The sequence below is a fragment of the Labrus mixtus genome, chromosome 5 (assembly GCF_963584025.1).
Source record: "Labrus mixtus chromosome 5, fLabMix1.1, whole genome shotgun sequence".
In the NCBI taxonomy this organism is placed as follows: Eukaryota; Metazoa; Chordata; class Actinopteri; order Labriformes; family Labridae; genus Labrus; species Labrus mixtus.
The window spans coordinates 6,688,850-6,715,950 of NC_083616.1; the positions used below are offsets into that span (position 1 = coordinate 6,688,850).

Here is a 27,101-nt window from a genome sequence, read left to right on the forward strand (position 1 = left end):
TTTTTTCCCAAATTCCCAAAAGAGAGCTTAAGTGAAAAAGGCTAGAGAAAAGTTTTGTGTAGTTCAAGCAAGATCCAAACTGGTTATAAAAAGCAGAGCTCTAAGTATGCACTACAAAAATTATGTATGCTAATGTGCATGCCAGGCAGCAACGGTCAATGGCCGTCAACCACTGCTCGTTTAGTTTCAAAACCATTCTCCCAACTAAATGAAGAGGCCAAATGTCACAGACTCAAAATCATCAGACGTACAACAGCAACAACGTAACGTGATCTCCAACCCCTCCTTTGTGTGAAATGTTTTTAAGATGTGACTATGCTCCCATCGCCTGAAGAGCGTAAACTGAAACGTGTAGCAGGACACGTCGAAGACTTTCAATCATTATCTGATAATCACAAAGAGAGCGGGCAGCAGACAAACAAGCCAGTCAAGCTGAAGTCCTCTCGCCCACATGCTCAATGCAACGAACAATGTTAGCACTGTGGAACATTTTTCTCCATGCAAAGCTGAACGTGCCCGTCCAACGTCTTCGAGTGCTGAAGATCTTCTTCATTGAATCAGACATGAATGACTGAGGGAGGTATATATCTTACAAACACAATATGGAACTGAAGATCAAAGTTGTCGCTACACTTTGCTGGATTGGAAGACGTCACAAAATCAGAGCAGGAGATTGTTTACATTCAGTCTTAGTCAAAAGAAAGAGTTTACTTCCTCACTCATGCAGGACTGGTGACACTGCAAAGGCCATACAGGATGGAGTTGTGAAGCTGTTGTTGGAGTCGTCTACAGTCTACAGTCTACAGAGACATGGGCAGTTGTTCAACATGAGTGAGTAGATCAACAGGAGATAATGATTCATGCTGATTGCCAGACACCAGAAAAGATTTGTCTCTTGCAACGTTTGCCTGAGGAAGATCTTGTAGATAGAAATGTTGAGCTGTTTAAATAAAACTGTGCATCAGGAGCTGAACAGTGTGAGGACCTTTGACCTTTTTACAGCATTGGTAAGTAACAGCACTTTACCTGAACTACACCAACTAGCTGCAACCCTTTTGCAAAGTTCTGTCAACTCCACACCCTACAAGAAACTGCACAAAATCAGCTGACTGCAAGAATACTTACTGCAAGAAATTTGAATTCTTTGATGTCAAGATACTGACGTTTATTTGGAAAAAGAAGAAGCAGGAAATACTGCTGTGCTGAAGATGCTGTTGGAAGAGATTCGTATTTCACACCATCAGAGTGTCTGGGTGAGGTTGAGATGTGCAAATACTATTTGTGTAAGGTCAGAGTGACCTTGACCTTACTCCATCAAATTCCAATCGTTTCACCCTTCAGTCGGAGAGGCTGTTTGAGCCAAATTCCGAGAAATTCTTTCACAGCGTGCCTGAGATGTTCCTTTCACGAGTGAGATGGACAGACAGACGAATGCTGAGAGAGAGAGAGAGAGAGAGAGAGAGAAAGAGAGAGAGAGAGAGAGAGAGAGGCAGAGAGAGAGAGAGAGAGAGAGAGAGAGAATGAGATATTTGATCTGGCTGAGGTAGAGGTGTGAAAGAAAGTAAGGGCTGTTTATGTTTTGAGTTTTTAAAATTAAATCCCCCAATAATTTGACAAAAAAATACATGCACAGATGTATTGCTTCATTGCAGAGGTGATGATAGGGAAGAAATGCAGCCCCTTCCAGCCAATCAGAAGTAAACTTTCTCTGATAAGGTCAATGGGAAACATGTTGACATCTAATCCACTCCCAGCCCGTAGTTTAAAGCTTTTAACTTTGCAGACGGACTCAGGAAACATGCTGTGTCTTTCGCCTGTGTGTTTAGACTTTCTGCAAACTCATTGTTTAATATATCTTTGAACTACTTTGAAATATACATGCAATTAATATTTGCACGGATACAAAAAAACACTCGGAGGATTCAAACTCAAGCAACTCATTTCCAAACCCTGAAGAGTGAATTATTAATCTCATATTTGCAAATAACGAACACAAAGAGCAACAGATCTAAAGTGACCCGGGTGGAAAGGTGGAGTGGTCCACACCTTTAATAAGAATATTTCTATCTTCATGCAAGCTTTATACCAAGTGTGCATGCAAATTCCTAATGTTCAGCAGACACAATTATCCAATATTTCTGAAACAGAAAAAAACATGTAAAATTTGAGCTCTTAAATGCAACCAACCGGCAACTACAAAACTTGAATGGAAAACAGAACTCCTTCACACATCTTGAATATTTCTGGATCTCTTTGGTCATAGTATACGCTACCTTAGAGAAACGACTCCATCTGAACTCATCATCGGATGGGCTCAGTCAGAACAGTTTTATGAGGACAAACTCGGAAAGCAAATGTTCTGCCAGGGGGCATAAATAAAATATAAAAGTTATTAAAAAATAAACTATGCAGTGCGACTGTGTCATAAAATGTTGCTGTTGAAGGATACAGCTTTAATGTCCATCTCTGCTGCTGCGACATCATCTCCTGCTCCATCAGAAGTGTGTTGTCAAGTTTTTCACCGACAGGTTCTCCAAGAGTTTAGCTGTGAAATGATTCTTCAACCCCATTTGATTGCTGAATTTCAAAATGTAATTGTGGTAAATCACATTTTAAATCGCATGTATGAAATATATTTTGTATTGCAGTAAAGAAAAAGTCACGAAATGACTCCTTCTTAGATCTTAGAAAAAGGATCTCGCTCCAGATTGACAAGTATATTAAAACAGCAAAAATGAATGTTAAAAAGGAGAAATGTTTGATGTCACAAAGTGGTGTTATTTACCATCACTGCAGCTGTAGGAAGACACTACAGAGACGTTACTATGGTGCACCGAAAGGGACAAAATAGAACACGGTTTCTATGATTTAAAAAATGTAATGCATTTATTTTGGACATAAGTCTCATTTTGATTAAGGCGTTAATTCTGGCAGAAGTAGTTTAAACTGTTTTGGGTCATTAGACGGGCAGCTTTCAGGCGTACCTGTAAATGAGACAAAAGAACCTGTACAGTCACATCTACTCTGAGTGCAGGAAGATGAAGACCGTCTGCAGGATGGAAAATTCATTAACACTTTGTCATATTTAAACCTGGTTTCCCAAATGTAAATAAAGGGATTTAAAACATTTAGTAAATTCATGGTCCATATAAAGCGGTGCACACACAAAGACGAGTCGCGTTGAAACAAGCTTCTATCGCCCCGCCTCTCTCTCTGCTCAGGTTTTACTGAAACCCTTCACACCTCTCAGTTAAGCACCTGACATGCAGAGAATACTAATTCCTGCTGTCAGGTGCACTTTGCAGCTCTGCAGCATTTAGATTGTATAATTTATGCTAATTTATACAAGAGCACTTCACTTCTCTGATATATGAGGTGATGTAATCAGCAGAGGATGAAAGTAAAAAAAGCTTCTCATCAGAGCTGATGTACTGCTCACAGCCTCTCAGAAACAAACATTTTTCATATTAAAACATGGTTGATGTATTCATTTTCATCTCTGTGTTTTATGTGCAAGCTGCTCAAAACAAATCACCCCTGTAATGAGGTGGTTTGATTGACTTGAATGATTGAGACACCAGCCGAGAGGTAACCTTCACATTTCCACTTTTAGTTTACTTTGATAAGGACACAGGCGCTGGCTTATTTTACGGGTTAGCGTAACAGACAGTCAAGTTAAACACAGCAGGTGTACAGTATCAGAATAGTGTAATTCGTTTTTGTGTAGTATCGTTGTTTAGATATCATATTCCTCATGTAGGAAACATTAAAGGTCTGGGTCCATTGATAGCAGTTTTAGCGCTGGTAGCGCTCACAGGGTCAGTTACATAGCATTTCACAACGAGCTTACTGTTGCCACAGGTTACCAAAGTTGACTTCCATATCAGTCAATAGTGACTGTATAGTCTGTTTTAAAATAACAATATACCACTTTTCCAACTAAAAATAGTATTTACATAGGTCAATCTAACAGGACAATAACTTTCAACAAGGAGAATGGCATCTCTGGTTCTATATCTAAGGTTTGTATACAAATATATAAATAAATAAATAAATCCATCTTACACCTGAAAGTTGTCTCTACAACGAGCTGTAGACGAGTCATTTTTACGCAAAATCTGGTAATATTACTGTACCTTGTCAGTCGACATGGTTCTCTGGTTTCTAACAACACCATTCTCTGCTTGTCAGAAAAATACACATTTAGGGTTTTCACACTTGCAGAAAACTCCTGAAATGTTCCTGATATTTCCAGGAGGAGCTGTATGTGTGAATGCAAACAGACAACCTCTAGTATTTTTAAGTCCGAATGAGCTGATGTGAGAACTCAGCAGGATATTCTCCGGAGAATTCACCTTGTGACGTTTATATACTGTGACTGCTGCACGGTGCATAGAGTGTCTGTACCGTGACCTCTACGATTGCTGTGCAAATGATTAAACGGCTGCATTACTTTTTCTGTTCGTCAGTATGTTGTTCTCCGCTCTTGTGTTGATAGTGTGATTCCGCCAGACTACACGTAGCATTCATATACAGTAAAGGCAAATATTCTCATTACAGCATTGTGTGTCGGACTCTGTCGCTTTGTCCACTACTATGACTTTTTACATCACGTCATACCTCAGGAGACCCCCCACCCCCCCTCCTGACTGACAGGGAAAGTCTCCCACTATGAGGAATACATGTGATCAGCCAGGTTAGGAGAATATCCGGAGCAGTCCTCCTGAAGTTATCTAGATCTTTTCAGGAGTTCATATGTTAAAACGGCTATAGTCTGTGAGGGGGAGCCACGACAGCACTGTGTTTTATGACCGTGCAGTTGAAGTCCGAGACCTTCAGTGGGCTCCAAACCAAATTCCTACGTAATGTTGCTTTAAATAGATGTGTGCTGAATATTTTCCTTTATTCAAGGAAATATCACCAAGAACAAATGAAACAATGTAACTGAATCATGTCCATTGTTTCCTCGCAAAGACCACTTAGATTAGTTGTCCTCCATCATTGCTGATGACAAAGCTGATATCAAAATTAACACCCCTTCTTGAATTTTGAGTGGTCGGTGAGAGAGAAGTGACATTGACAAACGCGGCGCTGTTTCAGAAATTGAACTTTTTTCCAACTTACAATGAAGAGACCTGGAACAGTTCATGATGAGGGTGTTTTTGCACTCTGAAAACGCTGAACTACGTTGGTATTGTATTGAAGACTGCCATCGCACAATATGGCGTTAATGGACACAGGCCCTCAGCTTCCTGCTGTTGTTACTCATTCGCACGGTTTCAATTGAAAACATAAATATTCAAAGTGAGTTTAGTCGTCATGGAAAAAGATGTCTGTCAGCGCGGGTTGCAGTTTCTGTTCATGATTGACTCGTGGATTCAGGATATTTTATATTCCAAAGACTCTCACGGAACATTTTAAACTAGCTTCTTTTCAGACAGATAATAGTTCATCTTCATTGACAGTAAAACAGTTTCTCACAAGTGTTTGATGTAAGCGGGGCCATCTGTGGTGTAAACGGTGCACAATAACCCAGTGACAGTCTCAGAGGTTCGTCTGTAGGAGCTGTGATCACGCTTCAGGCCACATGTGGAGAGAAGGTGTCCCGTCTTTTCTGCCAATTCTCAAGTCTTCTAAACAGTTTCCAGCTAAACTAACCCATGTGGCTCATCCGTGCAGTCTGCAGACATGAGATAATATTTCGTGCCAGCATCGCGCGGAACGTTGTGCAAGTGTGTGTGAGTGATGAAGGCTGCGGGTGCAGTGAGGACAAATCAAAACACAGATGCTCATCCCCAGATTCCTCCTCACTGTCGGCTCCTGCTGCAGCTCAGAGGGAGGAGACTCCTGCAGACGCCGTGTATTTTTAAATTAAACACTTTTTTTTTTATTTAGTAGGTCTTAAATCATGTGCAGGATGTACTACTCAAGTTGTCCACATTTCTGATACTATGTGTTTGTAAACAATACATACGCCGTTACTTTAATGAACGATAGTATCTAAATGTAATGACACTTTTAAAAAAAACAACCTAATCTATTTAATAAGACAGGTGAAGGGAGAGGAGAGTAATGAATCCATCAAAAGTTGCAGGCAAACCTTATCATCATATCAGTACAGAAATGTTGTCAGTGTATTTGTGCAATGTAGACAGTGTGCAGGAGTTTGCCCTGCAATTTTAGTAACTTAAAACAAGAAATTAAAGCGCAGGTATCCTAGTGGTTGGTGTGCGTGCCCCATGTACGGAGGCAGTAGTCCTCCAAGCGGGCGGCTCGGGTTTGAGTCCAACCTGTGGCTCCTTATCCTGCATGTCGTTCGACTCTATCAGCTGTCCTATCTCAAGAACAAAGGCATGAAAAACTCAAAAATAAATGTTAAAAAAACAAACAAGAAATGATCAGTATTGGGTGTGTAAGACTTCAGTTTTTGTTGCTGTGGTATCGGTAATGATTGATTTTTTACTGGTAGATTATCAAAGTTTACATTTCTGGTATCGTGACAACCCTATGTATTACAAACGTAGCTTATTCTGTCTTTGTGATGGAACATTTTCTCAGTTCATTAATTTGTCCACTAATATGCAAAACTGTTTTGCCTGCCAGAAATGTATCATGTATTTTTCCTGCCATTTGCTTTATATAACATAGTTTAGATAACTTATAAGATATATGTTATTGTCTCAGATGTGAATGTGGCTCCAAAATGCTCCGTCACAAACCTGTGAACATCCAAAAGCCTACTCGTGTATGAAATGAGGTCATACACACACATGCTGAGGGTGAAAAAGGATAATAGAAGAAGACAGTTTTCATTGATAAACAAAGTTATTAAACTTGGTAATAAGTCAAATCAAAAATGTTTTAGTTGCAAATTCTAAAAAGTTAGATTAACATTTCTGTTAACTCGTGAAGTCACCTAAGTTTGGACTTGAAATGAGCCTCTTTTGACATATTTGTGCAATGTACAGATGACACATGACAGGAAAACCTCCACAGAATGTTTTGAAGTTCAGTAGAAAGTTTAATGAGGTCTCAGCAACAAATCATGAGATTACTGTTTAAAGTCATTCTGCTACACGTACAGTCTGACTGAACTTTATGGGTCTGGTGATATTATTCAGCCATAGTCTTTATGTTTATGTTTTATAAATTCTTCCTTTAATGAAACACTGTAATGGATAATGATCCTAACTTTTTTGTTTCTTTTTTGGAGTGTGGGGTGGGATATCGTTTGTAACAGTACAAACACACTTTTGTTTTTTAGCTGTGTCAGTGTACACAGATCAATGCAGGAGAGGCAGCATGTAGAGCTGTAAACTTTACAAACAGAGCCTCACAACGACAAACCAACAGAGACAGACAGAGTGACTGCAGCCTGTCTGCTCAGATGAAGACAAGACAAATCTGTCTTGTTCTCGAGTGGAATATAAACGTTGCACGTAATGGACTGTAATGCTTGTCAGCCTATTTATGGCCGTGGCCCCCTTTGTTATAAATCTTCTCATGAAGAAGACCTCTGGTTTAGGGCTGCACAATAAATTGAAGTTTTATCGTTATCGCGACATGTCATTCTGCAACACATTGCAAATATCTGAATGTACTTCAAATATGTCAATTAGATAAACGTTTTGATGCATACAAGCACTACTTTCTCAATCATCATGTGGACATTTTACACACTCTCACACTGTTTTCATGCATTCAGATGACGCTCAAGCTAGCTATCAGCGAGCCTGCAGAGTAAGTGTTGCAAATTTAGTTGTGAAAACTACTTTTTATTCATTCGATTCACGAGAAACGCTGATACGTATTATTTAGTATCAGTTTGTTTATCACGCTTCATATCATTATCCTGATTTCTAAAATAGAGCTGCCCATCACTTTTCTCTCTTCATTGTGCTGGCCGTAAACGAAATAGACTTAAAGTTCAAAATGATTGAATTATGTTTGTGGATTCAAATTTGAATAACAAATATTTAAGTCTAAGAAACTTATTGTATTTTTTTTAGAATAACTTCCTGTATTCGTTCACATCATAATATATACGGCAGAAAGGAAAGCTATCACAATGTCACATTCAGCCCTACTCTTTTGAAACGCTGTGGTTTAATACACTCTTTGTGTCACAGAGTAAGTGTACGGGCAGATCTTCTTTTTCTTGCTGCTGTGTTTGTATTGCCCTGCATCTTTAGAAAAGATGTGCAAATAACCATCCTTCCATCTGTCACCATTTATAAATCACCCAAAAACTTTATTTTTGAATGTTCTGGAAACAGCATTATGCTGATGCCGATTTAAGTGTTTTTATCTGATGTGTTGCATCATTTTAATGCTGGTAAGCGTACTGCTGATTCACAGTCAACGTTTTTATATGGCAGGAGACGTCACCTGTTGGACAAACTCTGATTTGTTTTCGTGGTAGAATGTGACACAAAAAGCCGACTGTGTGATAGTCTTACACCGTCTCTCACAGAGAGCAGATCATAAGACAAACTGAAAGATGAGGGACTACTTACAATCATTTAAAAACACAAAATCAAAGAGCTTATTCGGAAAACAGACACAAACAATTATAAAGAAGTAGAGAATGAAACATCGGTATCAGATCTGGTGCTAAAACGATCTTTACTTTGATTAGTCTACCTTTAATCACAGATGGGGGCTCTCTTTAGCACGAGAACCACAGTAATGAGAACGCCTTTAATGTAGTCTAAACATGTTCATGTGAGTAAGACTTCAAAAAATGTAAACCTTTAATTAAATGTGAGGATTTTCTGTTTGTCTTTGTCTGACAACAAGTCATTTATAGTCTCTCTTTGCCTCAGGAATTTGAACATTTTCTACCCTTTACAAACATTTAGTAGACTAAACACTCACAGAAAATATTAGTCAGATTAATCCGTCATAAAAATGATTTGAAAAAATGTTAGAAATGTTTGCTGCGGCCTGAACTCAGCTCCTGACGGTAAATGCAAGGACATGTTTCCCTTCGAGAAACCAAACTCTTAACAGGTTTGTCATCATATTGATCAGGGGCGTCTCCAGGCCTCAGCCAACCCTGAGATATAACTACAACCACAACTCCATTACGCAAATGACCCATTCAATGATTGAAGTCAAGGTTGTCAAAATGTTCCTCCTGTAGCAAGCGTTATAAAACATTACAATGTCTTCTTTTTTAATGATCGATACTGTCAGAAAATACTGAAGCTTTAAAATAAAGTACAACCTTTTCACAAGAAAAAATGTATAAGAGAGGAATGAGTCAATCAAAAATGTACAGGTAAACCCCTGCAAGCTGTCTAAACTGCACAAATATATTGGGGCAATGTTTTGGTACTGAAATGTTGTGAACGTTTAGACATTGTGCAGATGTTTGCTGTCAATTTTGATGAACTCATTCTTCTCTTTCTCATCTTTCATAAGAAATAGACGTAGTTTTTTTTTAAAGCTTCAGCACTCTTTTAAAGCATCAGTCAATAACAGAGATAGTCTCCTTTTACAATGTGTGGCATTGATGAGTATTAAAGGAGGAAAATGTTTTAATAGGTAATTTACATAATGGAGGTGTGGTGGAGGCTGTGGTGGAGGGGCCCAATGTGACCTCTTTTCATGGACCCCTGGAGACGCTCCAATTGAAACATGTATCTACTGTTTATCAAAGTTTTAAATTCAGGTATTGTGACTACTTTGAATTAGTAACACTATGTTAGTCATTTTAAAACGTTTTTTTGCACTTTAAATTAAAACATAACAATGATTTAAACTGTGATGTATTTATCTTTTGGGGAATTTGAAACATTTTTAAGCATCTGAAATGTTTTTATTTTATTTAAAGAGTTAAGACAGAGTTAAAGGTGCACTGTGTAGTTTTGGTAGAGAAATGTGAAAGTTGGAGAAGTGTACATATTCTGTGGTATATGTTCATAACTCTATACAAAAACTGTCCTCAGAGGAAAATTTGGTCCCTGTAACTGTTTGTAGATAAAATGCTAAGTGAGAAGTTATAGTGGTGGGTCCGCAACAGTCAAACCGTAACTCTCCTGGTAGCTTTTTAGCTCCAAACAGTGTTCCAGGGACCCATTTTCTTCTTTGAATAAAGTTTGTGTATTAACTTCAGAAAATAAAGCATAGAAACTCCAACTTTCAAATTTCACTACCAAATCTACATAGTGCACATTTAATCATCATGTTCATTTATTGGGCAAATTTCACCTGTCCCATAACAGTTAGAGAGAAACAAATGCCTTCCTAGTCAGTCCCACTTCTCTCCCTCTATGACGCCCATGAAATGATTACATTTGTTTGATTAATTTTCAGATTTGATTAAAGTGACAGGACTGACATGTGACGCCCAATCAATTAACATCACATAGCTTACATGTGACTTAAAAATTAGTGTTTTTTAAAAATGTTTTCATTCATTAGAAACTCAAAGGAAAGATTAAAAAAAAAGATGTTTACCTTCTGTCTGCTCGATGTTGTGTAGGATGTCCTCGGTGTCCATTCGCTCGTCTCTGGAGAAAGAATAGGTTTTAATGTGTAAGTCCACCATCAGGTGATAGATCCCCTCCACGGTGAAGTAACAGTTCCTCTCCTCCTTGTCTTCCTGGTACACGAGCAGCGCGCTCCTCCAGGTGAAGTGCTCAAACATCGCGCTGAACGTCTCTGCCATCTTCACGTAGGACGGCGCGATGCGGGTCAGGTGGGAGAACTCGGAGTTCTTGTTGCTGAAGCCTGCGGCCAGAGCACCTGCAGAGATCACCGGGATGTTCCAGTGGGACGCCAGCCTCACCACCGCAGCCGCCTCGTACTCACACACTGGCCCCAGGATCAGGTCGGGCTTCAGCCCGCACGACCTGTCCACCAGCCGGTACAGAGCGTCGTTCAAACAGTCCGAGTCCTCAAACTGGATGTTGAAGTGGAAGCCGGAGTACGCTCCTCCGGCCGTCTCCAGTTTCTGTTGTGCGTAAAGGATCGCTGGAGCGACTCGCGCGTTTGAGAAAAGGTACGAGTTATTCTGAGGCAGGAACACCAGAACCTGGATGTCCTCGGAGAAGGTTTGTGTCAGAGCCGGCCTCAGGAGCAGCACAAAGCAGACACAGAGCGCGCTGAAACACGGCATGGTGGAGATGTTCCTCAGAGGTTTGTTTCCCGGAGTTAGGCTCCACTCTGCAGCGCGCATTCAGCTGCAAACACAAGCTCTGCTGTGAGACGTGTTAAAGAGATTCAATCTCACTAACTGAGTTTGTCTGTTTCTATCAGAGTGCGTGTATTTGTGTTTGTGTTTTTTATCCCGCAGACAGAGCACCTCCTGCTGTTCCTTGGAGTGTTTCCTCCTCTGTGGACCGCGTCAGGCTCGATCCTCCAGCTCAGCCAGCAGCACCACACACGCTGGCTCTGCTCTGGAGTTTTGAAGCATCTTTTCAGGATTATTCCTGCGTCATCGGAGCGCTGCCCACCTCCTTCTTAAAGCTACACTGCTGCATGTGTGACAATGAGCCTCTTCAACACACTGAGAGTGAGCAGAGGTGGTGGGAATTATGACGCTGTTAGCCTCCAACAACCAACGAAATACAAAACTTTCCTGCTGTGTGTTTACAAAGATGCATTTATTCTTGATGCACCTCCACCGGGGCTACAGCCAGGGTCAAGATAATTTAACTCCAAGTAATTACTGTTTGACCTTAAAAAAGAAGGTGTTGTCCTTTTTGGGGGCCTGAGACTTTTAGAGCAATATAGACTTTTTTAGGAAGATATTTTGAGAGAGCTAGAATGAAACTCAGTAATCACCATTAGATTGTCAAGTCAAAGATACTCCTGAGTAATATAAGGAGGTAAAACTGCATGAACAGAGAAAACATCAGAATCATGGTTTCACTTTGTCATACCGCTTTGATAAAAACATGTTTTAATTTATACCTGCAATTAAAAACTTTGTCTTTAGGGAGAAAACCACAGAAGAAGAGCCAACGTAGAGCCTGAAGAGTTTACATAACAGCAGGAAAAATACATTTTAAATGATGCATTCACAAATTCTGATTGAAGTGGTTTCCATCTTGTGTATGGATAAAGAAGAAGTGGAAAAACACATTTGCGACAGCATTGCCCTGCACACATTGTCTGCACACTTTAAAAGCAGATATCATAGGCCTATACTTTATTTATTTTTCAGGTCTGGAGGAATCCTTACATAAAATGGAACCTACTGTTTCTTTAACTTGGCGTTATGGTCTCATCTTCCTGCCTTGGTGGTTTGTTTCTTTATTAAAGTCTACACCCAAATTAGTTAAAACAGAATCAAACTATATCAATTTGATTCCACCGCAACAGAAATACCAGTCCTTGTTTTTAATTATCAGAATTGGAGTCCAACCCCTGCATGAAATTAAAATGGACAACGCGTCTCTGTCTCCTTCTCCTTCCGTTCCTCCTTCTAAACTCAAAATACTCCCATGACATGCACGGGGAAGTGTGGTTTCTGACCTGTACTGCAGCCAAGTGTTTTGTGTTGTCGTCGACTAAAACTTTAAAGAGTAAAAATGACTAAAATGTAACTAAAACCAATGAGCATTTTGTCAAAAGGTTATGACTACAGTAAACCTAAAACAGCCCCCAAAATGAGCGCTGGTTGCTCCGTCCATATTTATTTACCTTCTATGAATGCAGGTAGAAAGATTGGGGTCAAAAGTCAGATAAGGGGAATGAAGTGATTGTAAGGCTGATAGAAGTGTCAGGATCTGAAAAAAGTCTGAGTGCATCACATAAAAAATACAAATTAACAGGGAAGCTGCTGCTAAAGTGGAAATGTGTCTGAGGAGAGGAAGTGAACATGAAGTTACAGTTCTCTTTGTAAGTCTATTACCGGTCATATGTTTCTGACTTCATGGTGAAAACCAAACAGAAACGTTTCTACAGACCACAAGAGGTTCAATCTGACAAAAGCACTGACTTCTGTTTAACTCTGAAGCAAACCGAACTCAATGCTGAAAAAGTGACCTAAAGTGTCTCTCGGCTCATTAACGAGTGTCATTAATGAGTCACGTAGCTCTCCGAGTCTCTGAGAGGACACTTTCTGTCTGCTGGCAGCTGCAGCTGGAATTTGTTGACGTACATGTGGATGTTTTCCACAGCTCTCATTACACTTAAAATCATTAAATCATTACATGAAAAGGTAAAGTATTATACTGTGCTATCTGAATGTCCAAATTACAGGAGTGAGCAGAACATGGAGATAATTGTGGCCATTAGGCTGAAGTCAACACTTTGTAATGTAATGACATCTTTAGTTTAATGTGTGGGAACGCAGGCTGACCATTGCATTAAATATCCAGGACATGAGACGACATCCTGCAGCACACATCTCACTCTGCTGCTCGGCCTGATTTAGAATAAGCTGTTCAGATTGAGTAAAGCGGTGAGTAAACTCGCAGTATAAAGTTTGAGTGTGGGCTCGTGCATGCATGGAAGGAGCAGGGAGACAGGGTGGCGTGATTGGTTCATCAGATTGGTACCTCGTCGCAGACATTTGTCAAAGTTTCTACAGGCTCACAATAGCTACAGATGACAGATTTTCTTTGTTCCTTTTTCAGAGCACATGATATTAATGTCTGTCAGGACCTAAAGACAATTTCAACCAAAATCTTAAAAAGTCTATCTGGAGAAAATTACCAACCCTGCCTTTGCTCTCTTTAATAGCCTATTTATTATTGCTTCATACTATTTGGGGGATATGATCAAAGACATTTCAACACAGTTAGTTCTTTACACTCGCTATACTCTGAAAGTTTTTCTTCTTTTAATTTTGACTGATACATTGACACCAAACAGACGGTAAAAACCTCTGCAGCTCATCCTCCAAGTTATCCCGCCATTCACAACTATCACCATGACAACCAGAGGACTTTACACTTACTAGGAGCTAGATGTAAGTGTTAAGGTGTAACTTCTGCCTGCGTTTGAACTTTCTCAGCTAATGAAACACCTTACATATTTATCAGAGCGTAAACTCCATCTTTAATTAGAAGTAAGTTCAAACCAGGCTGCGATTGAACTTACACAGAGCTGCTGACACACTGGAGATCGGAGATTTGCTGAACCAGGATGGGTACTAGGAACAGAGTTTTCCCATGGAGAGCTGTAAAATAATCTACTCGTTAAAAATATCTCGCTATGACAACATGAATATATTCATTCACATATTTGAATATGTTTTAACAGCGAAGTATGAAAACAAAGAGAAGAGTGTTTTACCTGACCACTTGTTCCTGCTCTTTAAATGTAAAACATGGGGATAAGACGCTGATGCTCAAAGTTATTAACAATAAAAAATAAGGAAAAGTCACACCACAAACAGCCTTAGATCATTTCACATACTGACTTTATTTAAAAAAAGAAACAACTGACATCCAAAAAAATTTTTTTTTCTTTTTTTTTTTTTTTAAGTTTTCAAAGTGAATCTGTTGTAAACAAACTGCACGTCCCATCTGAAGTAAACCATGATTCAGCATTGCACATCACATCAGTTAGTGGTCCATCCAATTTGACCTTTTTATGAGTAAAAACATGAAACAGGACACAATCTCAAACAAAGTCCATCAGGAGATGTGTCAATAAAAGGGAAATAGCTTCTCCATATGTCTCCTGATTGTCTCCGCTCTCTCTCTGTGTCGTCATCGTTACACAGTCTGTATTTATTATTTAACAGGCTGTATATTTACTTATACAGTAATAATATATACTGTCTGTATATACTATTTAACAGGCTGTATATTTACTTATACAGTAATAATATATACAGACTGTATATATGTTACTAGACGGTCCATGGTCAGGTTCTGGGTTTGCGGATGAGGAGCTGGTTCGGCCCTTCATCAGAGGCTTTAATGATCTTCCAGGCATCGTGGTGCATGAGGCCCTCCAGAGAGCAGCCGTTAACGGACAAGACTTCATCACCAACTTCAACAACCCCGGACAGCTCGGCAGCGCCCCCTGTTGGAGAGAAGGGAAGTCCATCAGCTTTAAGGCCTACATCATGAAATAATTGTCAAAATGTTTAAACTGAATAACACACTGCATGTATGAGTTTTGTTCTGAATCATATTTGATACATCAGGCGTTAATTTTTTTAAGCATGCTGATACAAAATGTTTCATATTATAGAATTTTTTTTCTGCTGGAAGTTCAAACTTTTTGTTCGCCCTCTGAGACTCTTCAGCTGTGGCTCAGGTGCTCCTGCAGCCACATGTCGATGTTCCACTTAATCCCAGATAGCTCCGGTGTGTGAAGGTGTATGGATGGATAAGTTAATTCTAATGGTCACTTCACATAGTAACCTCTGTCATCAGTGTGTGAATGTGTAGGTGAAGACTAGAAAAGTGTTACACAAGCTCAAGTCTATTTACCATTCACTTTATCGACTGCTTTTGTTGATGTTTACATCTTTGTTTTAGTATTTATTTGATATCTAAAAATGTACCCAAAATACAAAATTATCGTGTTTATTTTTTTTTTAAATTGATCATTCATGTTGTGGAAAATGTAATTAGGAAAAAAAAACTATGAGCAAGTGACCCACCCAAACATCCAATAACTCATATATTACTTTCTTTTCTTTTTTTTTTCACAACAGACTACATTTAAAAACATAATATCAGAAATAAGTATCTCAGTTTAGGCATTAAGTACATAACATTATGCCATTTAAGCCTTTAATTAGTTAACTTTAACATGCACAAGAGAAAATATTACTTTATGGAATACATTATGTATAAAGTGGAAAAAATGCTAATAAAAAAAATCAGCTTAAACACCTACTGTATTACATTTTATAGACACATATTTAACACGATTTTACTAGAAAAAAGTCACCAAATATAATTATTTTCTCAATCCAATAAATATCCCTCATGAAGTATCAGCAACAATTTGATTGTTTTTCTGTCTTAACCTCTTTTAAAATTGTCAAAATATTCATGAAAAATCCCATATATGTCACTCCATTTGTGTTGTGCTGCTGTATAAAGGTACTATGGAGAATACTTTCTGCCCCCTGGTGGATTATCTGTGTACTGCATGTATCTGCTTATTATTCATCAGGTTTTCATGAAGAAAAAGATCTCACTGAAGATGCAGAGTTCTCAATAATGTGCGTATCAAATATGAATCATCATGCTTATATGATAAAGGCCTTCTATGTCTTTGCCTGATATTTCCTTTCAGCTAAAATGTGGATTTACAAACAAAACACGAGGTGACTACAGGAGCAAAGGCCTGTCAGGATTAAACATGTAGAGATGTTAATGTATAAAAGCAGTTTGTAAAGGCTTACCTGTAAAGATGCGTTTGACAGTCAGAGGTCTGTCCCCTCCCTGGCTCGAGGACTTCCCCCCCTCCAGACTGAAGCCCAGACCAGCTGAGGTCTTATGAAGCTCCACCTTCAAAGCTCCGTCTGGACCCACAACCAGCGCTGAAAAAAAAAACAACACTCGCACATTTATGAGGAGACATTCAATGTGTGTCCAGCTGATTGAAGCTAACACTAACAGTAAATCATATTACAATCGTCTTCAGTTGCTCTATAGACGAATTGGCTGATTGTTTAGTGGGCGCTCAGGGCTGCCCTCTTGTGGTGGCCGCCTTTCTTAATGAAGTGATGTGCCATTTATTCTGCGATGCTAGTCAGCTTAAGACTATTTGCATTGTGAAATACGTTTTATTAGATATTAATTAAGGATGTATTTCCTTTTTTTCCCCTTCTGTCGAATGAAGCTGGTCCGTAATAATAACATGCAGCTCTTACCTGATTATGCTCACTAGTAGAGGAGCTTCATATAAAAAGTAATTTCATTAACCGCCTGATAATGATCAACTATGTAAATACCATCTACAGGTATAGAGGTGGGACTGGGTATTTCCCACAACCCCATGATACGATACGTAATGACCATGTCCTACACAGAGTTCACTACAACAGCCTTTTCAGCTGGATGTAGTTTAAATCTCTAGAAGTGCAGCTTCCGTCTTACTCTTAACTTGCTTTTTCCTTTTTTCTGCCACCACAATGTGTGAGCAACTGCTCTGACGTAATCTTGACTCCAAATCGATCTCTGCTGCAGGTTGAACGATCAAAACGACTTTCACTCTGTTCATGAAAATGAGAATATCCATACAAACTAAAAATGTTAAGTGAGTGAGTTAAACTCACTGTTGAGTGCTACCAAATGATTTGTTCAATACTTTGTTTTGATTTAACATGTTTTGTGTTTTTATTTTGTAAAATTTGATGAAAAAAAAAGTGAGATGTAAATGTTTTAATAAAATAATGTCAATACTTAAGTCAAATATTATTGTTTTATTGTGTTATATAACCTTTCAGTTAACAATCTTCTGATTTTCAGGAGTGAAGCATTTTAAAATACTAGTATTTTTAAATCCAGAGATCCATCGTGGTATAAGAATCTGTGCTGGCTTCCCGTTATCAACACTGACAGGTTTGTCTTCATGGTCAAAAATAAAAGGTGCGAGTCTCACCTGATCCGGCTCCTAAAGATCTCCTCCCGTTAGAACTCGTCCTCTGTGTTTTTTCAGCGAGGTTGAGTCTCTGTTGACCGTCTCTCTGAATCACCACTAGCGCCTGACTGGACAGCCGGGCCTGATGCAGACAGGACACGGCCTCTCCGTGAGTTCTTCCTGCCAGGCTGGTGCCGTTTATGGATAAGATGTTGTCTCCTCTCTGGATCGTTCCTTCCAGGCTGGCTGCTCCTCTGCTGAACACCCGATGAACCTGAACACAAAACGGACGTCATCATCTTCATTTACAACATTTATACATCAGTCATTTATCTTTTGTCCCATCTTCTGACATCTCTGTGATAAATAAAGTATCACAAACATCATGAACAAAAACAACATTTGTAAAGCTAGAAAACATTAACAGGGGCGGATCCAACTGTGACTGTCCACTGTTCTTGTCAGAGGAATCAACTATCTGGGCTGCCTTACAACAGACTGTGTATCTTTTGTTTTCCTTTTCAATGTGACACATTTTCTTTTGTTGTACTTTAAATTGTAACTTTGGACAAACAGCTTCTTTATGACTCTTTAAAGGTACAGTCTGCAACATTTTAAACATGAATATAGCAGATATTTAATATATCCTAACTTAATATATTGGTGAGTGAAGACTTTCTAAAAAGGAGTGAAGTCAAACACTGTTATTAATTCCCCCTGGTCGTATAAATGTGCTTTGTAAATACATTTTCATTCATTTTATTTAGGTTTCATTTAATCTTATAGGGTTTGATTTTTAAAAACAGCATTAAGAGTAAGTCTGTACTTACAGTTATGGCTTTCTGCTCGAGGTCCACTCCACCAGCGACACTGAAACCCAGTCCTGTTCCTTCTTCTTTATTCAGGACCACCAGGTGAGTTTCACTGTTAGCCTGACGCAGACACAATGTGACAAAACGATTCATGCTGAAACAATGATGTCTGCACAAGATGTTTCATATTAAAATGAACTGTGTTTAATAAAGTAAGTATCAGCAGGATGGTGTTACCTCTGAGAGAGATTTGACCTCCTGCAGCAGAGCAGACACGTCTGATTTCGCCGTCACAGTCTGAAGCTGCTTCTGACTCTCAGGAGACGCAGACAGCTCCTTCAAACTGGAGACAAAAAGAGAAATAGGAAGATATTCTATATACTTTATCCTCCATGATGACTTTTATCAATCCTCATCACACTCCCTGGAGTCAAACATGACTCTAATAGACAGCACACAGTTTAATTCAGAAAATCTAATCCTGTTTTTTGAATTCTGATAAATCCTCCAGTTTGTGTTGTTGAAACTTTTTATTATGATTGAGAAAACCTTGATCTAAAAAATCTGGATCATCCTGATCCCAGCAGAGGGCTGATACAATATTACAAGGTCAAACAAAACAACATTTTAACATGATAGTTCATATATTAAAACATTGTTTTTATATATATTTAACACTAGGCCAGGTCACCCTTGTGAAAGAGATCTTGAACTCAATGGGTTAATTACCTGGTTAAATAAAAAAATAAATAAATGCTGTTTTGCTTCAGTGTCAAAGCTTTCTGGTTGTCAAAACATAAAAAAGATAATTTCACCAAAAAGCATCATTATCAAACATTACATAATTCATTTAAAGTAGCTTTAAGTGTGTCAGTTCTTGTGGATTTTGGCGCCCCCTGTGGACAAAGTGTTGTAGTACGATGTCTTTAAAGCTCTGGGATATTTTATTCAAAATGTTTGATCCAGATTAAAATAATTCATATTTGCTAATCTACATTTTTCTACCAATGACCAGTTAATCCAAATCCCCTTTCTCTAAAGGTCTACCTGATCCAGGTACAGACTTTTAAAGATCACCAAATTTGGATTAGCAGTGCTTTAAAGGAGACTTCACACTACATGTGAGTCACGACTAGGGGTCCAAAAGTCACATATTTGTCATTTCCTCACATACCCTAGATGCTTCAATATTTATCACGTCATTATTTAAAATGAGCAGGTTTGAATTGAGCTCCTCACCTGATAGACCAGCCTGCTCTGTGGCTCTCTGAGGTCTTCTGAGGAGTCTCTTCAGTGGATCTAAGATCAGCCCGGCTCACCCTGTTCACCTCTGTCCTCATCAGGGATGAAGGTGGACGGCTCTCAGTCTCTGAGGCCGCTGTGGGTACAGGCTCACTGATTCCGGGCTCAGTTTTCTCCTCAGGTGTCCCTTTGGTGAAGTCCTCTGTGCAAATCTTTTCCAGCTCCGGCATACTGAGAGCCCTGAGCTGCCTCAGCCGGTTGTGGGCCAGTTTCCCGTGTTTCCTCCGCAGCACCTGAGGCGTCCCAGCCATCTTCTGACCTTCGGCCTCACACAGCGGAGACGTTTTACAGCTTAAATCAGGCAGATCAAGATTTATCAGAGCAATGCTGGATGGAGATTTCCCCAGCATGAGAGGTGTGCTGGTGATCAGGTTGTCCATATAAGGGCTGAAACTCCTGTGTCGTGTCTGGCAGTCGGTCGAGTTCACCAAGTCCATGTAACCGGCGATCCTTTGGTTCAGCGAGGCTCGATATGCCAGAGCGTACGACTGAATGTCACTGCTTCTAGAGACCGGTTTGTCAAAGTGAGCCAGGTTCTCGAAGGACTTGATTTTATGTCGCACAGAGAAGGGCTTGTATTTGTCAGAGTCAGAGGGGAAGCTTTGTCTTTCCTCTGACTTCATATAAAGTCTGGACACGCCTGACTTCAGGTTCTCACTCATCTCCACCTCAGGGCTGTGTTTGGCACCGTTACTCGTAGTGAAATGACTTTCTTTAGTCAGACAAAGTGTACCCAGCGCTGCGTTAGTGACCATGCTGTTGTTTTTCTCCACTGTGGCGTTGGCAGTTGAATCTGTGTGTCTGTCCGAGAGTTTTGCGTCTTTTGTTTCTTTGTGTGAGGATAACGGCGACAGACGGACCTCGATGAATGTCCTCTGAGTCGCGGGAGGTGATGTTAGCTTGGAGTCCTTCTCCTTGGTCGGTTGTGCAGTATGTAATGTGCCCTCAGAAGGTACGTGGCTGCTCGTAACTCTCTTTCTGACTCTGGGTGAAACAAGGCTGCTGTGTGTGTCAGGCTGGTTATTGGTCTTAGAAAGGCTGGACATGGTTGCTGTTGGCGGTGATTTCGTTGAGTTGCTTGTGTTTAAAGGACTTTCACTCCTCGTAGGTTCTTGGCTCTTGCTCTTTATACTCAGACCCTTCAGTTTGGGAGTGTTTGTCTGTATTAGAGTTTCAGCCTGAGCTTTACAGTTATTACCCCTCACCGGAGCGTCAGATTTATCAAACAGTTTCAGCCCGGGAGTTTTCTTTAGCAAGGAATTAGTTGTACAATCCAGCAGCTTCTCTGAGTTCGTCGCTGAAGCCGACAGTCTGGCTTCTGAACCTGAGATCTCTGATTTCTCTGCTGGTGAATGAGGTGTTTCTGTTTTCAGATGCTTCAGTAAATCTGAGGTCAGTGAGGAGTCTGTCTTTATATTTGCAGAAGAACCCTGAGTGACACTGTTGGTATGTGGAGGGGAGGAGCCTCTGTAGACGCTCAGACATGCTTTCACTTTATCACAGGGTTCTACGGAGCTGTCTGTGTTTGAATCTATAGTGGTTACAGGTATCCTACAGCTGGAGGTCTGGTGTTGTTGCCCTGCAGAAGAAACCTGAGAGCATTGTGTTGTTGAGTTCTCTTTGAGCGTCTGTGAGACTTCACAGGTCTGATCCAGGTGAGTGTTTTGAGTTGTGGTTTGGTGAAAAGGTGAAAACCCGTTTGTTTTACGGCTTGAATTCTGTTGCTGCACGTCCAAAGAACAAAGCTCCACCTCCTCCTCATCTGATGACGGCTCACGTCGTGCACTGTTGGACAACTTAATGACCAACACGCTACTGTCAGGGGACGAGTCAATGTCTGAATCACTGTCGTCTCCTGCATTGTACATACATATAGGACCAGCAGCAGGGCTCTTCTCCTGCGTCGTCTCCACAGAGAGGATGGTACCTTCGTCTTTTCCCTCTCCTCTAACAGAAAGATCTGTTAGGTCAGAGTCAGACTTTGATGGATCCTGATTCTCAGGTTTCTCAGGTGGAGTCACAGTGGTTTGTTCTGAACAGCAGGATTCAGGCTCATAGGAGAATTTTGTGTTTGTGCTTTTATCACTGCTGGGGCTCAATACTGATAAGATATCATCGATATTTGTGATGGGGATTTTAAAGTCTTCATCTATTTCGGTAATGTGGTTTGAAGTTTCAGAATTTTCACTCATTTTTGCTCCTTCATCAGACGTCCCCTGAGCAGATCTGGGTGCTTTCTGTCTGGCGGCTCCGTCACTGTTTCCTGACGACATGATCAGACTGGACAGATGATCTACAGCTGAGATCAGAAAGAGAGGTAAACAATATTTAGGACTTCAAGTAGAAGTTCATTAGAGCACAGACCATGCTCTACTTAATACTTCCTTAAGAGTGGTGTTATGTACGCCCTTACCTGACACTGGTTTCTTCACTTCTATGGACAGAGTCATTGGAAGATTGAGCATGAGCTCACAGATTTCCTGGTAGCTAGAGGAACAAACCAGCTTATCTCCAATTTTTACAATCTCATCTCCAGGACACAGCTTTCCTGCAGATTCCTGTAAGTGGGATGAAACAGGAGAGAAACAAATAAGCTGTGGTGTAAAGGAATCATCTTCCCTTAAGCCACAAACAGCATCACACATCAAAGAAGCTCACATGTTTTCAGTAAATAAAAGAGGTACAGCATAAGATCATTCAACAGATATGAAACCTCCCAGAATGCAATGCACGCCTGTTCGTGGGAACCTACAGTCTCTAAAAGTAGTATGGGAGGTAGAGCCCTCAGTCATCAGGCTTCTTTAGAATCGTCTACCAGTCAGGGTCCAGGAGGCAGACTCCCTATCTACCTTTAGAAGTAGGTTTAAAACTTTCCTTTTGGTAAATCTTATAGTAAGAGCTGGCTCAGGCTTGGACCAGCTCCTAGTTATGCTGCTATAGGCTTAGACTGTCGGGGGACCTGGCACTCTATTTATCTGTATAGCTTCATGTACCTTTAATACATGATAAATGGACTTGGATTTGAAGAGTGCATTCCTAGTCTTCTTTTAAACTACATTTTATTTTCACCCATTCAAACACTAACGGCAGAGGACGCTACGTAAAATGCCCAACTGCCAATCTGTTCTATGAATTCCACTCAGACACATTCAGATGCTGCTGGCGTAACAGTGGGAGCAATTTGGGGTTCCCTGTCTTGCCCAGGACATTTAGACATGTGTCTGCAGGAGCCCCCCAGTTTCTGGTTGATAGATGACCGACTCTACCACCGACCTCAGCTGCCCAATACTTGTTACATACCTGATACTACTATCTTCCTAAGAGTGTTTGTACTCAGCTGCCTGTCAGGTTTGTGTAATTCAGTGTTTTGATTGCCTGCTGGAGTGGCTCTGCCGACTTCAACTGCTACAGTTATCTATATATCTAAATTGTCTTTTTTATTTTTGTTTCTCTCTTTCTGTTTGTCTCTACCCATGTCTCTCTTTTCTTTTGTTTCTCCGTATATATCCCAGTTTCTCTGTCCATCCAGACGCAGCAGATGTCTGTTCACCAATGAGCGTGGTTTAGCTAGGGGTTTCTGTAATAGGCTGTATAAAAGACGGACGTCTCAGCCCATTGGTTTTTGAAGATGATTTATGAAGTTGTTTCTGCGTAACTGTTGCCAGGTGCCTGCTCATTGGTGGATTCATTCTGGATCCTTGTAAATAACTTCATGAAGCCTGATCAGACCTGCTCATTATGCAATGTTCCATGTTAAAGCTTGTGTTGTCATTTAGCACGACATTAAATAAAAAATGATTGAACTGGTTGAAACCATCGAGACGTACCCTGTCTGCTGCTCCTCCAGGTTTTAACCCGGTGATGACAACCTTCAGAGGGGACGACATGATCTCCAGATCCAGTCCGTACGACTCATCCTCTCTCCTCCACAGAGTCACTGTGTCGATGGTACACACACCAGCAAGCTCACTGGTTTCTCCCTTCTTATAGTGGTGATTTGGAATCAGCCCAGCAGTAGTAGTCCTTGTGTTTTTCCCACCCTGAGAAGCCTGGGCCGGGGGCTGGGAGGGGGTCGAACCTGGGGAGGGCTCATCAGCTCTGGACTTCTGCTGCTGGGTCAGGTTTGGTGCTTCAATGCTCATCATACTTTTGACTCGCATTACTGCTTTGTGCTCGAGCTTGGGGGAGCGCTTTGACTCCACCTGTCCATCGTCTTTATTGACGGCGCTCTCAGTGTTGATGGTCAGATTAGACGACCCTGCACTTCCTGCTCTGTGCTCTGAGGGGCAGCGGATAGGCATGAAGGGGGACTCAGAACCAGGCAGGGCCTCCTCACACTGCGAGAAACTACCGTGAAGCGGAGAGGCCACGTCGATGCTTCCCTGATAATCTCCTCCGTCCTCACTGTCCCCGTCTACGTTTAACGAAGACGTAGCGGAGACAATGGCTAAATCAGTTTTCGATTTGTAGGATTCTCTGGCGCCACTGAGGTTAACCGAGTTGGTTTTGGTCGTCTTGTCGAAGAGTCCAGCGTTGTCAGAATCGTCTTCGTCACTGAGCTGCTCCTCGAAGCACATCACCCGTCGCTGCCGGAGGAGCGGGCTCCGCACCGAGGTGGGACTGGAGACAGAGATGGGCGGGCAAACTGCCTCTGCATGCTGATGGGCGTGGGAGGGGGCGGCGTTCTTGTCTTGTGATGCGCTGTAGACGGATTCCCTCTCCACTTGTGTCAGAGACGGGGTGAAAGCTGAGAAAGAGACGCAGGTAATTCAGTTCAGTCAAAATCAGGTGTGGTGACAGAAATTAAAAGCTTTTAATATGAACACATACTTTTCATTTCAAGATAAAAACAGACAAATAAAACAATGTGTCCTGAAGAATTTAAACTTTCAACATCATGGGCCTTTTTTCTGAATTGGACATCAAATAAGGCCCCATTAGATTTCCCCCCTTGGTGGTACCCTCAGTTTTTTGGACTCCCATGTTTGGTAGGGTGTGCCTTTCTCCTGCAGATTGAGGAGTAGTTTCCTCTTTGCTGTTCTCCAAAAAGAGCATTTTGAAATATGATATCCAAACAGAGTGGCAGAAGTTAATTCCCAATAATCTTTGCAAACTTGGGTAGCCTAACATTAAACATCATATCCATTCGAGGAAAAGAAGCCAACAACAATTCATGCCAAATGTATTAAATCTGTAGAAAATACACGCAGGGCCTGTGAGCTAGTTTAGACAGGAAACTCAAGCTACAGTGATTTCACAATGACCTGCTTCATTCTCCACAAACACATGACAAACTTGGTGGTTTATTTAAGATGAAAGATCTCCAATCTCTCCCTCTGCTCGGTCATTACCTGCGCTTCCCTGCACCAGTACTGCACTCTTACTTTCAAGCCTACCACCAACAACTCAAGCACCCCAACATCCACATCCTGACTGGGCTTTTCAGATATTATCTCATCACTCCTCAAATTACAGCAGGTGAAACAAGCTGCGAGGAGTGATGAGGTCGGAGTCTAAATGCCAAACTCAAACTATGTTCTGCTGCTGCAATAAACATTTAAACCCAACCATGAGATGGCTGACTGAACTTAGTTTAATGTAGATACAGAACAACATGTAACTGGATACAGGCAATTAAAAACATTAATATCAACAAGGTCAAAAAACATGTGAGGTACATAGTACAGTTTTCTTGTCTCTGAGGGTAGGTGGAAAAACAATTAGCTCTCCAAAACTAAAGGTTTGACCGAGGGAAGGAATTGGGATTTGGCCTCAATCTGAGATGGAAATTCCTGCCCTAGACTATACTTCTGTAAAGAATAATAAATTAGGATTAATGTTTTTGAGACACAACGTTTGACAGTTTCAGAAACAAAAAACAGAGCCCACATTCTGGAAAACTAACCCTGTAAAGCCCATCAATGTTTGATTACAAATATTCTTATTGGATGTCAGACACACCACTTCCCCCTACATTGGCTGGTCTTTGCTTACAGTCTGACCTACTTTAGATATGAGAATGAAGTTAAAAAGGATGTCCATGATAGTAAGCTGCACTGTGCAGTTTTATTTTTATAGAGATTATTAAAATGCTAAATAGTTGTCCAGTACGAGCCCATTAAATTCCATTAATGCTTATTATCTCTTTTGCTCCCCAAATGGACTGTTTTCCTCCAGAGCCCACTCAAATGTGGTTAGTTAATATTAATCCCACTCTAAATGGATAGAAGAATGCTTCTGGTACTAAAAATGTCCTCTTTGGACCTTTCAGATTCTGTGTGCAGTCATATGAAGTTTTCTGTTTATAGATAAAGATAAAGATAAACTTTATTGATCCCCCGTAGGGGAAATTTGTGCATTACAGCAGCTCAAGAAAACAGGGGACGGGAAATAATTATTAAAAAATAAAGATAGAAGTTAAAAATCAAATCAATCATAATAATAGATAAAGTCTAAAATGTCAAAAAGTTTTGCTCAAAATGCCTTTCAACAAAAGAAACTTGTCCCAACTGGTGCTGCTGTTTGATATTCATGAAAATATTCAAAATAATCTGTGTGTGCTCAAGTTAGATGTTCTGTTGGAGGTGTCTCAGATTGACGTCTGATCAAGTTTCAGTGACTTTAAAGAGAGATATATTGAAGTGAATTGGAAACTCTTCGATGGTGTTTCCACAGATGAATGTTTACCATGTGTCTGTGATAAACTGTCATCCATGGAGGTAACGCAGCTCTGCTGGTGTATGGCCTCATCGCTGGTCGAGCCAGTCAGCAAGGACTCGGAGAACGAGTTCGTGGAAACATCCTGAGGGAAGTACTGAGACAGCTCGCTCTCTGAGCTCAGCGATCCCTGCTGGAGGAAATGAGAACAGAAAAAGCAGCACATGTTTTTAAAGCCATTTTTGAAAAGAAAGCTACATTTAAAGATGAAATAAAGAAAGAGCCAATGAAAGAAGTGGATAAAAGGGTAAATGATGTCCCGCTATCTGAGTCTGTGTCACAGAAACTCCAGCTGGCTTCAAGTATTCATCCCGTCATCTGCTGTTTGTTTTTTTCTACCATAAACTAACTCTCCTGTTATTCTAGATCCAGACACTTCCTCCTGGTGCTGCAGGTTATTTGACTCCTGTAATTTCACTCCATTCGCAGAGAACCAACATTAACGAGGGGCCTCATATAAATCAAAGTAATTATTGGAGGCTGTGTATTTCTTTGTGCTTTCAAAATCACACGGCTAATCACCAACTACATCCAATCAAACACAGAGGTCATGTTAGAAGATATCTTGTGCATACGTGGTCGTCTTTATAATTCTTGAGGGTTTTTTTCATTTTATTCATGGAGGAAGAGGATATGTAATAAAAATGACTTAAAATCATTCATGATTCATCAAGTCATTTTTTATTTCAGATTTAGTTTTGAAATCTAAAAAAGGAAACATATTTATCTTTTACTGTATTTATTTAGAGGTCACATATT

The 27,101-nt window shown here is 40.4% G+C and overlaps 2 protein-coding genes across 5 annotated transcripts in view; both read right to left on the minus strand.

The window, feature by feature from the left end:
- The window catches only part of npr3 (natriuretic peptide receptor 3), a 32,196-nt gene extending 20,788 nt beyond the window's left edge, over window positions 1–11,408 (minus strand). Inside the window, exon 1 of the mRNA XM_061037487.1 lies at window positions 10,465–11,408. Coding sequence (XP_060893470.1) covers window positions 10,465–11,185 — 721 coding nt within the window. The 5' untranslated portion in view covers window positions 11,186–11,408. The remainder of the gene's footprint in view (window positions 1–10,464) is intronic.
- A 2,955-nt stretch (window positions 11,409–14,363) lies between these two features.
- The window catches only part of pdzd2 (PDZ domain containing 2), a 59,539-nt gene continuing 46,801 nt past the window's right edge, over window positions 14,364–27,101 (minus strand). For 3 of the 4 annotated variants that reach the window (XM_061037489.1, XM_061037492.1, XM_061037488.1), the window contains exons 18-26: window positions 26,313–26,475; window positions 23,453–24,372; window positions 22,039–22,183; window positions 19,563–21,924; window positions 18,561–18,666; window positions 18,342–18,443; window positions 17,533–17,785; window positions 16,331–16,468; window positions 14,364–14,991 (exon numbers count right to left, since the gene is read on the minus strand). In XM_061037489.1, coding sequence (XP_060893472.1) covers window positions 14,831–14,991; window positions 16,331–16,468; window positions 17,533–17,785; window positions 18,342–18,443; window positions 18,561–18,666; window positions 19,563–21,924; window positions 22,039–22,183; window positions 23,453–24,372; window positions 26,313–26,475 — 4,350 coding nt within the window. In that variant the 3' untranslated portion in view covers window positions 14,364–14,830. The remainder of the gene's footprint in view (window positions 14,992–16,330; window positions 16,469–17,532; window positions 17,786–18,341; window positions 18,444–18,560; window positions 18,667–19,562; window positions 21,925–22,038; window positions 22,184–23,452; window positions 24,373–26,312; window positions 26,476–27,101) is intronic. The other variant, XM_061037491.1, reaches the window with a different exon arrangement.